At 31.1% G+C, this 16,274-nt stretch overlaps 1 protein-coding gene across 3 annotated transcripts in view; it reads left to right on the forward strand.

Moving 5' to 3' along the window:
• The window catches only part of LOC132741606 (pre-mRNA-processing factor 40 homolog B-like), a 28,836-nt gene that overhangs the window by 215 nt on the left and 12,347 nt on the right, over positions 1 to 16,274 (forward strand). For all 3 annotated transcript variants that reach the window (XR_009627301.1, XR_009627302.1, XM_060729820.1), the window contains exons 2-4: positions 8,829 to 8,885; positions 9,738 to 9,822; positions 13,258 to 13,323. Coding sequence is in view for 1 of the 3 variants with exons in the window: in XM_060729820.1 (XP_060585803.1) it covers positions 8,829 to 8,885; positions 9,738 to 9,822; positions 13,258 to 13,323 (208 nt within the window). In the remaining 2 variants the exon portion in view is untranslated. The remainder of the gene's footprint in view (positions 1 to 8,828; positions 8,886 to 9,737; positions 9,823 to 13,257; positions 13,324 to 16,274) is intronic.

Raw genomic sequence — 16,274 nt, forward strand, 5'->3', positions numbered from 1 at the left:
TCTGAGTAACTTCGATGTTGAGGTTTATTTTAAATTGTACATACTACTTTATGCTGATGACACTGTAATTTTTGCTGAAACTGCAGATGAATTGCAAAAGGCACTTGATGCAATGAGTAGTTACTGTAATATGTGAGTCTCCAAGTTAATCCTGCAAAAACTAAAATTGTTGTATTTTGTAAAAATGTACGTGGTATTCGTAATGCTCCTAATTTCATTTTTGAAGGTAATATGTTAGAAGTAGTCGACTCTTTTTCATATCTTGGCGTAAAGTTTTCGTATAATGGTAAATTTACTAAAAACAAAAGAATACTTGTTACAACAAGCTAGAAAAGCAATGTTCTCTGTAATAGTAAAGTCAAGAAGGCTGAACCTGCCTATTAGTATGCAAATACATTTGTTTGATACAATGGTAGCACCCATTTTGTTATATGGAAGTGAAGTGTGGGGAATTGAAAATTTAGACTTGATAGATCAATTTCAGTTAAAATTCTATAAACTTATTCTTCGGTTAAAACAAAGCACTCCTAATTGTATGCTATATGGTGAACTAGGGGTGCTACCTTTGTCTATTCATGTTTAAGGCTCATATTTTATGTTACTGGAATAGAATTTTAAATGCTAAACCTGAGAAAATATGTCATATATTGTATAATGTTTCTTATAAGTTGTATAGTGATGATAACAATGTAAAACTACCTTGGATCAATTATGTACACAATTTATTGGACTCTCTGGGCATGTCAAATTACTGGATGTATAATATACCTTCTTCACAGCAATTGTTCAAGAACATTGTTAAAACTAGATTGAGAGATCAATATTTTACAACAATGGCATAGTTTTGTGGCTGAGTCCAGTAAAGCCTTAATTACAGAATGTACAAAGATTCCTTTGTTTTTGAAAATTATCTAGATACTTTGCCTTACCATTTGTCTAATGCTATTTTAAAGTTCAGATGTACGAACCATAGATTACCTATAGAAAAGGGAGATTCTTTGGTATCCCGAGAGATGAAAGAACATGTCATTTATGTAATACAAACTCTTTAGGGGATGAATTTCATTACCTGTTTGTGTGTGACTTTTTTAAGCAGGAGCGTCGTAAATATATTTCAGTAAGATATACTAGTAATCCTAATACTTTGAAATATTCATTGCTAATGAATAGTACAGACAAAAACGAGCTTGTTAAACTTGCTGTTTATTGCAGGAAAGTAATGCATGTTTTCAAATGATAAACGAGGTTGTGTAATATATGTATACATTTGATAGTAAATAGTATTGTGTAGTATAATATTATGTTTCTTAAGGCTAACATGTATTTTTATCACCTATGTGTTAGAAAATGGCCTCAGTGTCTGATATTGCTCAAATTTGTCTGATATTGCTCAAATTTAGTCTGATATGAATAACTTTCTGTTTATCTAGTCATAGCAAATTTGTATCAGGTCATTTGTTCATGTTATATAGCAAATTTTCCTATGTGTTAGAAATGGCTCAGTGTCTGATATTGCTCAAATTTTGTCTGATATTTCTCAAATTTAGTCTGATATGATAATTTTCTGTTTATCTAGTCATAGCAAATTTGTATCATGTCATTTGTTCATGTTATATAGCAAATTTGTATTACGTCATTTGTTCATGTTTAATATGTTGTGTTCTGATGCCTCTCAGAGGCCTAGAATTTGAAAATAAAAGTTCAAAGTTCAAGTTTTAGTTATTATTGTGATTTTTGCTAAAAATTGATATCAAAATCTCATGTTTAAATGTTAGATATATGATAAATAATACGACTAAAAATGTGTAAAATATTTTTTGAAAACAAATTTAGGTTTTATATATATGCGCACATTTATTTACCGGTCTTGAGTAGACGTGTACTCGGATATGTTTTGAAATCATCCGAACGATCCTTTGTGGTCACATTAAAATCTATGCTGTATAAATGAAGAACATTTCTGTGTTAAATATCTTTCGCGACTCATTGTTAACTTTATATAGGTCATGTTTATTGCCAATTTATTAACTTGCTAAGTACTTGCTTTGTGTTTGTGTGTTTCTTTCTTCACAAAATACACTGATTGACAGTTTCCGAACTAGCAGATGACAGGCTACTCTAATTAGTAGAAATGCAAGTAAAGATAACTGGCTGTGTATCTCACTGTATATAACATATGTAAAATGGTCTGACTTGTGGTAGGTTTAACCGTAAATTTGAATACCTTTTGTGTCTAACAATGTGTTGATATAATATAACAGAAGGCTTTCACATTTCAAAAAAAGGAGAATGCAAATCTAAAACATAAGGTATATAGTACAGATGTATATACAAGTAATCAATTCCCAGGTTACTATATGTTTAATACGATCCCGGATCCCGGCTTTTCTATAGTATAGGCAATTCCAGGGATTTTCCCCCCCACCTAAGCATTGTAAGTAAGAAATGTATGTATGAGCCTTAGGTAATTAAGTCGGTATGACTAAATACCGAATATGAACTCATATTCGCGAATATGAATTCATGTTCGCGAATATGAACGGGAGTACCGAATATGAATTTTATGTTCATAAAAAACAGCTGTTTTGGGATATTTTTCGTCCACAGAGAATATATAATATCATTTTCTTGTATCATGTCTTTGAATGAAAGAAAATAAATTTATATCTGACTTTAATTTGTTATAAATATTGTGACCAGAACGGTAGGCCTATCCGAATATTAACAAGAATAACGAAGATGAACATTAGGCCTATTGTTTATAATCTTCTAAAAGTATAGAAAAGAAAGTTAAAAGTTAAAATTATATATGTTATGTTAATATTTGCTTTATTCAACTTTATTTAGTCACCACGGCCAGAACGACGTACAGTATATATACATGTATATACATGTATATGTGAATACGAGGTTGTTGTTTTTTCTTTTATTTTTTTTTTTACCCCTATTGTTAATTATTCGGTTACTAATAAAAGTCTGAAAGAAAGAAACCTTGATTAAACATGGATGACAATTTATATTTGCTAGGTTAATTGCAAGTTATCGCACCTTATAGAGATATGTAATTCATATTCGTTCACGAATATACCGAATATGAATTTTAAATATACAGTAACTCAATATGAAATTTGTTGGAAAAGTTTTGTCGATAGAGACTACCATTTACTGCATCATATCTTTGAATAAAATTAAATGAATTTAATCGCTGGTCCCAAATATCGTGACCAGAAATGAACGAGACTACCGAATATGAAAATTATTTCAATATATGTTCAACAATATTTCACAGAAGAGAAAAATAGACATTGTATCTTTAATATGGTATCGTACCCAAAAAGATTCCCGAAAGAGAAATTCAAAAGCAAAAATTATATCTTTTATATATCATCATGTGGTTACAAATATTATATAGAAAGAACGAATCATCATAATTTGAACACGAGATTTTATATGAAAAAAATACCTCATCGTTTTTGTTTTTGTCACTAATAAAAGACGGAAATAGAGATTTGTTTAAACATAATCTACCGATTATATTTGCAAGATGAAATGAACTATTTTTTGTAAGTTAATATAGCTAGAAAGAATTCTGATATATACGAGAATACCAAATTTTAAAAAATGTAGAACTATTATTAATTGAAATATTGCTACTGCTACTGTTATTTTATATGTAATATTGTCAACAAGACATTATTTGGGGGAAAAAACATTATTGATTGCTGAAATATTCATAAATATATATAAAGAAACAAAACATTTTCGAAATAATAAATAGCATAAGGGTTGGTCCAAAGTTAAAAAATGTCTAACTGAATATATATTTATTAACACCACTGGTGGCATTTTTATGAGAAATTGTTACATGTATACGCTTAATAGCGACCATCAGAAAAACTTGATAGAGTTAAACATCAAAAAGATTATAAGAAGAAAGTATATAAGACAGAATAGAAAAATTATATATATAATTTATAATATGTCGACCACGGTGGTTAGGATCCAGCATATAAATATACGTCAAAGGATCCGAACATCTATATATGAGCTAGGTCCAAAGTTAAGATTTTCTTTACTATAGTTGAATATATAAAACACGTATTTCATAATGCACATATATCATATTTTACTTTTGCTGAGTGATAGACAGTACGAGAACATTTTCAAACATAAAAGGGAATACAGTCCTTAAGAAGCATATATCAGAAATAGGTCATTCATACTGTAAAATGTTTTAAATAAGCCCCCGAGAAATATTGTGACTAGGTCATACATTAACACACAATGTATTCAACGTACACACGTGCTATTGGAATGGTATTGTAAAACTAAGTAAATTGTTTAAGTTCAGATATTTTTGTTGTGTTTTTTTCTTCATATCAAGTATATATTGCATGGTGGCTGTGTCACCTGTCAATTTTTGCTCCATACCTTCAACATCAAACACCTTTTGATAAGAGGCTGCTGAATTTGTGTATAGAACTGTGTTACTGCCCCTTCACACCTTCGAATTGCAGTACCTGACAGGTAATCATGACATTTGTTTTTTAAGTTTTAAAAGTCTGTGTATTATGTGAAAATTTAATTATGGCATATGATTCATTAACTGGTATACTAAAGAATGGAAGAATCCATGAATCGGTTCCATTCAATTCAAATCTACTCATTTTTGCTAGTTTTGAAATATTAGTTGAACATTCTGTAAGGCGTTCGCTAGGTTTTCCTTGGTGATTTGTTCCAAAGAGTTTTGCAAGGTTTCTAACGCATAATTGTGGGCAATGTGGCCCGCGAGGTTTTTCACCAAAAGTGTGAAGAAAATTTTCTAACATTGACTTTAAGTTGTGGTCTTCTCTAGAAATGGATTATCTCTGTAGATCTTGCAGGTCTGTGAGTGGCGACGGATTCGATTTTGACTACATGATGGGGATGCAACGTCTGACTAAGGTAACATATTTTAAATCATCTAATAGCTAAGACTTCAACTTTTCTTCTCATTGCAGCCAGGTGAATTTATGATGAAAGGGCTGCGTTCCCTTACCCTAGCGGTGTCCCATATAGAAATACCCTGAGTTATCAAAAAATAAAAACTGACTTAACCATATCAAATAAGCTTATTTTTATGTAGAGCAAGGTCTATACAAAAAATTAGTCCATGATGATTCTAGATGAATATTTTATAAAAGATTGGCAATGGTAACTTGTAAAGATTCTCGGTACTTTAATTAAAATACAAACCATGGGAGATTTGCGGGAGGGGCAACGGAAACAAAATTTTAAAAATATTACAAATAAAAATACTTATTGGAAATAAGATTTTTATGAATATGCATTAGTATGTGATGAATAAATGAATATTTTGTTTTCTATAAAAATAATCTAAAAGCAATGTTTTCTTTATTAAACGCATTGTTTTATTGTAATACCGTTCATATCTCCGTTGTGCCGATGAATTTTAGTTCAACGGAGATTGATTTTTTTTTTCAAAGCTACCAAATAGTGAAATTTTTTATTAGTCCCCTACCGGTTTAACCGGAGGGGACTTTAGGTTTACCCTCCGTCTGTCTGTCTGTCTGTCTGTCTGTCCGTCCGTCCGTCCGTCCGTCCGTCTGTCTGTCTGTCCGTCCGTCAGTCCGTCCGTCCGTCCACAAAAGTGGATCCCGCGATAACGCAAAAACTTTATATATGGATAGATGGCAGTATGGAGATTATGCACGTCTTTTTCTTTTCTTCCTATGTTGAAAATTCTGGTTGCTATGGCAACAAATAGTCTGAAAATATGGCAAATTTAACACATAAACTGTATCCAGTGATAACTCAAAAAGTACTAAAAATATTTTTATGAAACTTAAAATATGGGTAGATGACAGTCTGCAGATTACGCACATCTTTTTCTTTTCTTTCTATGTTGAAAATTCTGGTTGCAATGGCAACAAATAGTCTGGATTTCAAGATTTCTGATTTAAATTTTTCAGCTTTTTCACTATAAGTTCTTTATTACTTAAGGTGTTTACTTCAAACTTTAAATATAAGTTTCTGGTCATCAACCACATCATATGTGACAAGGTTTACAACTCTAGCACAAAAATTATCAGTATTACCTCCCTTGAACTTAGAATTTTTATAAAAAAATGTTGTCTTTTTTAAATAACTTCTTTATTTTCTAATGTATCTACTACAAACTTCATATATATGTTTCTTATTATCACTCAACATAATCATTTTTGAGAAGGTTAAATACTCTAGCAAGACTATTTCCAGAATTATGTCCTCCTTGAACTTAGATTTTTTTCGAGAAATTGGTATTTTTTACTCCAACTTCTTCATTCCTTATAGGATTTACTTTAAAATCCCACATCGTAATAATATGACTAGGTTGTACAAACAATATTTCCTTACTAGGAAGGGAAACTAAATAACACATTACTATGAAATAGACAAACTTAGAACTCAAAAGATTTAAGTTCATTCATGTCATTCATTCACAGGTAAAATTAAAATCAGAATGTTGCTGGGGTTCTAACCGGTAGGGGACTTATGGATTGCTTGAAATACTATGATAATTGCTTGTTGAATTTGCGTTAGTATATTTTCTAAATAAAGTCATATTTTGAAACAGCAGAATCAACATAAAACATCTTTTTTTCATTATAAGTATTCAATGTATCGTTGCAAAAATTCATCGGTCAAAACTACTGTTTTTTATCTCTAAAAAATAGTTATTAAAAAATGATATAAAAATTTGGTATTGGTCACACGGTAGAATATTCTAAATGCACGGCGAATTGGACTTAACTTCGGCGCAACGGAAAATAAAGATTTGCATAACGGGTATATCTTATAATAACTTATAATCGTGAAATTAGTAATACAAATCTATAATAATAATTAATAGTCTTTCAAAAATGATCACTTTAAAAATGATTAATTTATTTGAATAAGTATATGTTAAATAGAGGATATTGAATGAGTGTAAGTTGCTGAATTTATTGCACGAGTTGAATAAAGTTATATTATGCGAGCCTCTGGCGAGCATAATAATATTATATCCAACGAGTGCAATAAATTCAGTAATGAACTTACACTCATTCAATATTCTATTTATCACATACCCGATATTAAGACCGTTTAAAGTGAAATAAGAGTCATTTTTCATTGACGCGTCTATAGTATAACGCTAACATTTAGCGCGTCTTTACACTATGTTTGTATAACGCTAATGAACTCACGTCAAAATATATGCACGGCCGTGCAATACCATATTTACGGAGTCACAAAATCGGCACGGGTGTGTGAAATTGAAGAACTTGAACTGCAGGTAATAAAAGCAAACGTTGATTTAAGAAGTTAAAGTATTTACATCAAATTGTTAAACAACATATATTTTTCAAAGAATGTTGTGGCTTAAGTATATTAAAAATGATGATAATTGATATTAAATCTTTATAATCTTTGCTTTGAGTTGAATATTGCAGGAAACAATGTGCGAAAATTGTCCTTGAAAATGCAAAATTGGTCTTGAAAAAGCCCTTGAAAAGTGCTTAAATTAAGACTACATGATTCTGTTTGAACCCTGGTTTGACACTGAAGGTATTTAAATTTATGGTTAAACATACCACAAGTAAGACCATTTTACAGTGAAGTACGCAACCGGTTATCATTACTCACAAGTCCTACTGATAAAAAAGCCTGTTGTCTGCTAGTTTGGAAACTGTCAATCTTGATATTTATTTGATGAAATGTCTAAATTACTACCAGTGGATATTTTTTAGTTTAAAGTTGCCCTTACAAACTATTCTGTCTTACTTTTAAATTTCTGCAAAATTATTTTCCATGCATGTATATACTACGAAGAAATTATTTTTTTTCTTTCATGTTATTATCTACTTATTTTTTTCTTCAATATTGGAATTGACTATGTAATGTGCGCCATTGACCCCCTGAAAAGACTGTCGGTGCAAAACAAAATTCAAGTGTGGGCCAGACGGACACACTCGCTTAGAAAATACCCTTACGGTATTTAAGTTACTTGATGTTCATTTTAAGGATTTTCAAACAAAATGGCTTAAAAATAATTAATTTAAAACTTGGCTTATTTTCGATGATGATAGAATTAATAAAAAATATGCAATTTTCATTCTGCTTAAAAATGGGTAAGAAAAATCGTGATAAATTTGTTTGTTAAATGAATCCCATTTCAAATTTTGAATATTATCAATAGAATTATGTTTTACAATGATACTGTACATGTACAGTATTTTAAAGGCACATTATGCCTCAGAAATCTGCATATTTTTAATTCTTAAGAAATATAAATCATGTGTGACAGTGTAATGATGTTTAGATAATGGATTAAGTGGTCTAGGTGCATGTTAGATGTTTTGCCACTGAAAAAGTAGCCCTGAACATGCAGCTCTGTGTCTTTAAGGTACCAAAATGTAAACAAAGTAGTACTTTGACTTTTCATACAAAATACTAATTCACAAGAATATACCAACAGAACTAAATATGCAAAACAAAAGATAGTTCATGTTTATAGTAAATGAGTATGCTTTTGGATACCATAACAAGATACAAGAAATAAACAGGTTTTGAGAATAAAAATGATAGCATATATCTAATGCATTATATAAATGGGCCCTTAACTATATCAGTTGTGGGAACAACAAAGTTAAAAGGTATAATACCTTATTTGAATTTTATGTTCATTCTAAGTGGGCCCCCTTTTTTCTCAAATGACCCCCTTTTGATAAGTTTATGCCTCCCCTCCCCCTGGGAATTTATTCTAGATTGAACACTGATTGATAATGATATTTCTATCATTTATTTAGAACAGTGGTGGAGGATCAGGGCCACCTCCGATGATGAGACCACCAGCTCCATTTCCAGTAAGTTACATTTAGGAGTTCTCTCCCCCTGTTATTTATTACATTTATCTTTTATGAGCTTTCAGAAAATTCCACCTTCCACTTGTAATTATGAGTAGAATTTAAGAGAACAGGACAAGTAGAAAAATGTTACTTGCACATTGAATTAAGAAGCTTCTTTTGACTCTGAAAATATTTTCATGCCTGTCTCTCTCCCCTGTTTTAAGTGTAACATATTTCTTTACATTTAAGCAGGATTAAAAATGTTACAGGCATATGCTAGCCTATTAATTACATATTGACATATCTTTACCTTAGTGCTATAACGGCATAAGTTCTTCTAAATTTAATTATAGGAGTTAATCACTTTTTGCACTAAGGCAACAATATATTATAAAAAGAGTCATAAAATAATTCATGAACCAACACTGTTTATCAATGCATGTTACACATTATAAAGCTTTTTCAGTTGATATGATAAATAACAGAGGAAAAGGTGTATATTGACATATATATGCTACATTTTACACAGAAACATTTTCCAAGAGTTAAAAATATTTAGGCTCTGACATTTTCAAGTTATTTGCCTTTGAATTTGATTTTGTTGTCATTTCGAGGATCTTAGTATAATATGTAACTATAGAATTTGCATTTGAAACAAATTTACTACCATTACTTATAGAAATGTTTAATGCAACTTGTACAGGTTTATTCTTTTTAAAAATATTTCCTCGCCTGTCTTTTAAAATTTCAGCTTAATAAAATGTTAAAAAATTATGATTTGAAATATTTTTAACATCTTTTGATGTTAGATATGTCATCATATTGATCAGACATTGTCTTGAAGTAAAGAAAAGTATATAAAATTTACAGATGGCAGGTCCCCCGGGATTTATACCGCCCCCGGGGCCAGCTGATGGAGCTGTGCCTCCTATGATGCCACCAACAGCCCCTCCTGGTAAGCTGTTTTTATATTCCTAATTTAGATATGATGATAATACGAGGGGTGTCCGAAAAGTTCATATACATTTTCATTTTTTATTGTAAAACAATACGTTCGCTGTACAAATTTTGTCAGCATAAATATACATATCTAGCGAACACATTTATCAAATATTACTGAACTGTGACTTACGTTTGTATTTTAAAAGTATTTACATACAACATATATACATAATCATGGAGCACTTTGACAACGTCAACGGCGTCAAATTAAATTCATGTTTACCAACTATTTAATTTCTTCCGATTTCAACAGCCATGGTACCTGTCTGACGTATACTTAATACATGTTATGTTCCTTTGCTATTACTTCATGAATTTCATATTTAAAATTATAATTTAAAAATAAAGATTTCACTGGTTCCCATACTGTGTGTGAGATGTCTGCCTTTTTCAAAAAATGTTGTAACGCAATCTACAATATTTCGGCCATGCTACTTTTGGTCGTCTGGAGCGCTCTTATACCTAATTCTGTCATCACCGCTTCTTAATCTTGTTTGACATTTAAACACAAGTTGCCTTTAACATTTTATGGTTGATTTTGTTTTTAAAGTAAATATTAAAATCTCAGTTGGCGCCATATTCGGCGTTGCTATGAAGTTAAATATCGTAACGTTGCTTTGTCCGTAAATTTTGACATCATTTTTGCAACACAAAATTTACGCACCATCATTGCCTATAATCGCTGTTAACAAGCTGTTTATTTACGTATGACGTCATTATTTACACTAGATATCATGTAATAGTATCCTATGATGTCACAAAATTAAAACGAGAGATTGCGTTAAAATTACAACTTTTAGCAACTTATTATTTGAGTAGCTATCATCATGAAATCAAAGTGCTCCGTGATGTGTTGATCATGTTGCCATGGTGATCGGCACTTTGCGAATATAACTTTTATCATGTTTTTTAATTTAGAAATATATAGCAGCAAAATATTCAATCATCATATTGATATGACTGCTTATAATAATTTTATAGCCTTGTCTAGGAACTCTTCGGATAGCCCTTATACATGTATATAGCTGTATTAGTTGCATGAAATCTTTCATAAGAGGTCTTTGACTATCAAAATTATACCTTTTTGAATATTTAAATTATATAAGTCCATGTAAGCAAGGGGAGTGGTGGCCTAGTGATTAAGGTGTCTGCCTCTCAATCCAGGGATCATGGGTTCAAGCCCTAATTGGGTCACAACCCTTTTTTTTCATATGACACCAGTTCTGGTTGGCTTCTGGAAGCGGACAAGAAAATGATTTATATAAGTTACAAGAAATTGGGCTTAGATAAACACAAAATGTATGTTTAAACCAAACAAAGGTTTATAGTATTAGTATAAAATAATAGACTGGAGAAAATTAGAACTTTCAAAATTTGATCAAGATAAAGAAAGATTGAGTTAAGTGATGTTGAGATAATTAGTGTTGACTGTAGCAATACTTGATTAGTTATGATTTATATAAAGTATATTATAATTGATAAATGATACAGTACTATTAGTTTTTAGCTCGACTATTCGAAGAATATGAGAGCTATTGTAGTCGCCCCGGCGTCGGCGTCAGCGTCCGCGTTGGCGTCTGCGTTGGTTAAAGTTTTTTGTAAAGTCAAATATCTCAATTATTACTTGAGATAATCAATTGAAACTTACAATACTTATTTATAGTAACAAGGTACATCAGATTGACAAGATGGATAACTCTGCCTACAATATTGACAGAATTATGCCCCTTTTTAACTTAGAAATTTTGGTTAAAGTTTTTTGTAAAGTCAAATATCTCAATTATTGCTTGAGATATTCAATTGAAACTTACAATACTTATTTATAGTATCAAGGTACATCAGATTGACAAGTTGGATAACTCTGCCTACAATATTGACAGAATTATGCTCCTTTTTAACTTAGAAATTTTGGTTAAAGTTTTTGTAAAGTCAAATATCTCAATTATTGCTTGAGATATTCAATTGAAACTTACAATACTTATTTATAGTAACAAGGTTCATCAGATTGACAAGTTGGATAACTCTGTCTACAATATTGACAGAATTATGCCCCTTTGGAACTTAGAATTTTTGTTTTTTTTGTAAAGTCAAATATCTCAATTATTGCTTGAGATATTCAATTGAAATTTAAAATACTTTTTTATAGTAACAATGTACATCAGTTTGCAAAATTGCATAACTCTGCCTGCAATATTTGCAGAATTATTTGCCCCTTTGAAACTTAGAAATTTTGGTTAAAAGTTAAAGGTCTTCAAAGTTATTTACTTGAAACTTTACACATGCACTTAGGGTCATAATTGGAGGGTCATAATTGTATGTCACTGACCAAGTTCCATAACTCTATCTTGCATAAAGGCTGATTCATATCCCCTTTTCCACTTAGTCTCTTGGTTAATGTTTACATGCAAGTTTTACATATCTCAATAACTATTAAAGATATTTATTTAAAACTTCACATATGCATTTAGGGTCATAATGGTAGGTCACTGACAAAGATCCATAATTCTATCTTGCATTTAGGCTGATTTTTCTCCCCTTTTCAACTTAGAAATTCATGGTAGGGTTTTGCTTGTAAGCTGTTATCTCAATAACTACTGAAGGGTATGTGCCTTTTTTGGGACACTTTTATGCATTCATAATAATATAATAAATCAGTGATTTACTTGATAAAACATCTTAATAACATGCCTTTGTACCTTTTCAGTCAAATTTATGTATTCATAGGTAATTAGTATTATTATACTCAATAAAACACCCTTGTGACATTACCTTCCGAATAGTCAAGCCAATACTGTATAATTAGACTCTCTCTAAGGCCTATAACATGAATTTATAAAAAAAAATAGCCCTTTTGTGAACTTAAAAAATTTAACATTATCAAGGCTCCTTTACTATCAAGCACTAAGAATAGTCGAGCGTGCTGTCCTACCGACAGCTCTTGTTTTACTATACCATGGCATGGAAATAGTAATCTAAATATTATTAAAGACATACTATGCTAAAATTTGATATAAGAAAATATTGATCATTACTACACAGTCTCTTTGTAAATATAAAATTAACATGTTTTGAATTCACGTTAAGTAGAAATGTGGTGTTTAAAATTCTACTCTGTATAGGTGGTCACATTATGAGTATATGGTGTCATTTAAAAACTGGCAGTTTTTTTAAAGAATAAGGAACACAACTTCCCATACACAGTTCATTCAGTTTTATATTCAAAAAAGACATATTCAGTAAGAATTTCTCAGATTTCAATTAAATTCTGTGTCTAAGTATTATACTCAAGGATGAGCATAGCATATCTTAAATATAGGTATAAAACTAAACTATGGATGTAATGAATTATGAGTATGACCATAGTTGAAATGCAATTGTTATTTTATAGGTTTTAGTGCAGGAGGATTTCCACCTATGATGCCACCACCAGGTATTGGCATGCCACCTTTTCCAGGTAAAATCTATACTCTATTTACATATTTCTTACATTTTCAAAAATTTTTACACCAACACTTTCATAGTTATCAACAGATTTGTGATTAAAGACATATAGTGTTGGATATTATCGTGTTCAACTGTTGTGTTTCTAGTGGAGTAATTTGTACATGTATGTACTAGTCAGTTATACAGGAAATCTGGTAACATTGACAGACTATCAAGATTTGATCAAAAATGTGTTAAAAATCAGCAAAACAAGAAAACATACTTTGCAAACTTTAAATGTTTTATGTTACAAAAGAAAATATTAACAAAGAAAATTTGAGATATAAAGCTTATTAAATTTTATTGTTAATCTTTGCTTTTAAATTTGAAAAATTGTATGACAAATTGTAAAGTAACCAGAAAAAAATACAACATGCAATTTACTATATTAATTTATTGTAGGGCCAGGTAATCCTATGGTTGATAGCGTACAACATGAAATTAAGTTTATCACACACCTGATTTGCGACTCCGTAGGTTTTGCACGGCCGTGCATATATTTTGACGTGACGTCATTAGCGTTATACAAACATAGTGTAAAGATGCGCTAAATGTTAGCGTTATACTATAGGCGCGTCAATGTAAAATGACTCTTATTTCACTTTAAATGGTCTTTATTTTTGGTATGTGATAAATAGAATATTAAATTTGTGTAAGTTCGTTACTGAATTTATTGCACTCGTTGAATAAAATAATATTATGCTCGCCAGAGGCTCGCATAATATAATTTTATTCAACTCGTGCAATAAATTCAGTATTGAACTTACACTCATTCAATATCCTCTATATATTAACTTATTGTAGGGTTAGGTAATCCTATGGTTGCTAGCGTACAACATGTAATTTAAAAGAGTAACTTATTGTAGGGCCAGGTAATCCTATGGTTGCTAGCATACTACATGTAATTTAAAAGATTAACTTATTGTAGGGCCAGGTAATCCTATGGTTGCTAGTGTACAACATGTAATTTAAAAGATTAACTTATTGTAGGGCCAGGTAATCCTATGGTTACTAGCGTACAACATGTAATTTAAAAGATTAACGTATTGTAGGGCCAGGTAATCCTATGGTTGCTAGTGTACAACATGTAATTTACTATATTAACTTATTGTAGGGCCAGGTAATCCTATGGTTGCTAGCGTACAACATGTAATTTACTATATTAACTTATTGTAGGCCAGGTAATCCTATGGTTGCTAGCATACAACATGTAATTTACTATATTAACTTATTGTAGGGCCAGGAAATCCGATGGTTGCTAGTGTACAACATGTAATTTAGTATATTAACTTATTGTAGTGCTAGGTAATCCTATGGTTGCTAGCGTACAACATGTAATTTAGTATATTAACTAATTGTAGGGATAGGTTATCCAATGGTTGCTAGCGTACAGCATGTTATTTACTATATTAACTTACTGTAGGGCCAGGTAATCCAATGGTTTTTTGCGTACAGCATGTAATTTACTATATTAACTTTTTGCAGGGCCAGGTAATCCTACGGCTGCTAGCTTACAACATGTAATTTACTATATTAACTTATTGTAGAGCCAGGTAATCCTATGGTTGCTAGTGTACAACATGTAATTTACTATATTAACTTATTGTAGGGCCCGGTAATCTAATGGCTGCTAGCGTACAACATGTAATTTAGTATTTTAAACTTATTGTAGGGCCAGGTCACGAATCTAATGGTTGCTAGCGTACAACATGTAATTTACTATATTAACTTATTGTAGGGCCAGGTAATCCTATGGTTGCTAGTGTACAACATGTAATTACTATATTAACTTATTGTAGGGCCCCGGTAATCTAATGGCTGCTAGCGTACAACATGTAATTTACTATATTAACTTATTATAGGGCCAGGTAATCCAATGGTTGCTAGCGTACAACATGTAATTTACTATATTAACTTGTTGTAGGGCCAGGTAAACCAATGATTGCTAGCGTACAACATGTAATTTACTATATTAACTTATTGTAGGGCCCGGTAATCTAATGGCTGCTAGCGTACAACATGTAATTTACTATATTAACTTATTGTAGGGCCAGGTAATCAATGGTTGCTAGTGTACAACATGTAATTTACTATATTAACTTATTGTAGGGCCAGGTAATCCAATGGTTGCTAGCGTACAACATGTAATTTACTATATTAACTTATTGTAGACCCAGTAATCCTATGGTTGCTAGTGTACAACATGTAATTTAGTATATTAAACTTATTGTAGGGCCAGGTAATCCAATGGTTGCTAGCGTACAACATGTAATTTACTATATTAACTTATTATAGGGCCAGGTAATCCAATGGTTGCTAGCGTACAACATGTAATTTACTATATTAACTTATTGTAGGACCCAGTAATCCTATGGTTGCTAGTGTACAACATGTAATTTACTATATTTAACTTATTGTAGGGCCAGGTAATCAATGGTTGCTAGCGTACAACATGTAATTTACTTTATTAACTTATTGTAGGGCCAGGTAATCCTATGGTTTCTAGTGTACAACATGTAATTTACTATATTAACTTATTGTAGGGCCAGGTAATCCAATGGTTGCTAGAGTACAACATGTAATTTACTATATTAAACTTATTGTAGGGCCAGGTAATCCAATGGTTGCTAGTGTACAACATGTAATTTACTATATTAACTTATTGTAGGGCCAGGTATCCAATGGTTGCTAGAGTACAACATGTAATTTAGTATATTTACTTATTGAAGGGCCAGGTAAAACCAATGGTTGCTAGAGTACAACATGTAATTTACTATATTAACTTATTGTAGGGCCCCGGTAATCCTATGGTTGCTAGTGTCAACATGTAATTTTACTATATTAACTTATTGTAGGGCCAGGTAATCCAATGGTTGCTAGCGTACAACATGTAATTTACTATATTAACTTATGTAGGGCAGG

The sequence above is a fragment of the Ruditapes philippinarum genome, unplaced genomic scaffold, assembly GCF_026571515.1.
Source record: "Ruditapes philippinarum isolate M1 unplaced genomic scaffold, ASM2657151v2 ctg1359_1_1_1_1, whole genome shotgun sequence".
In the NCBI taxonomy this organism is placed as follows: Eukaryota; Metazoa; Mollusca; class Bivalvia; order Venerida; family Veneridae; genus Ruditapes; species Ruditapes philippinarum.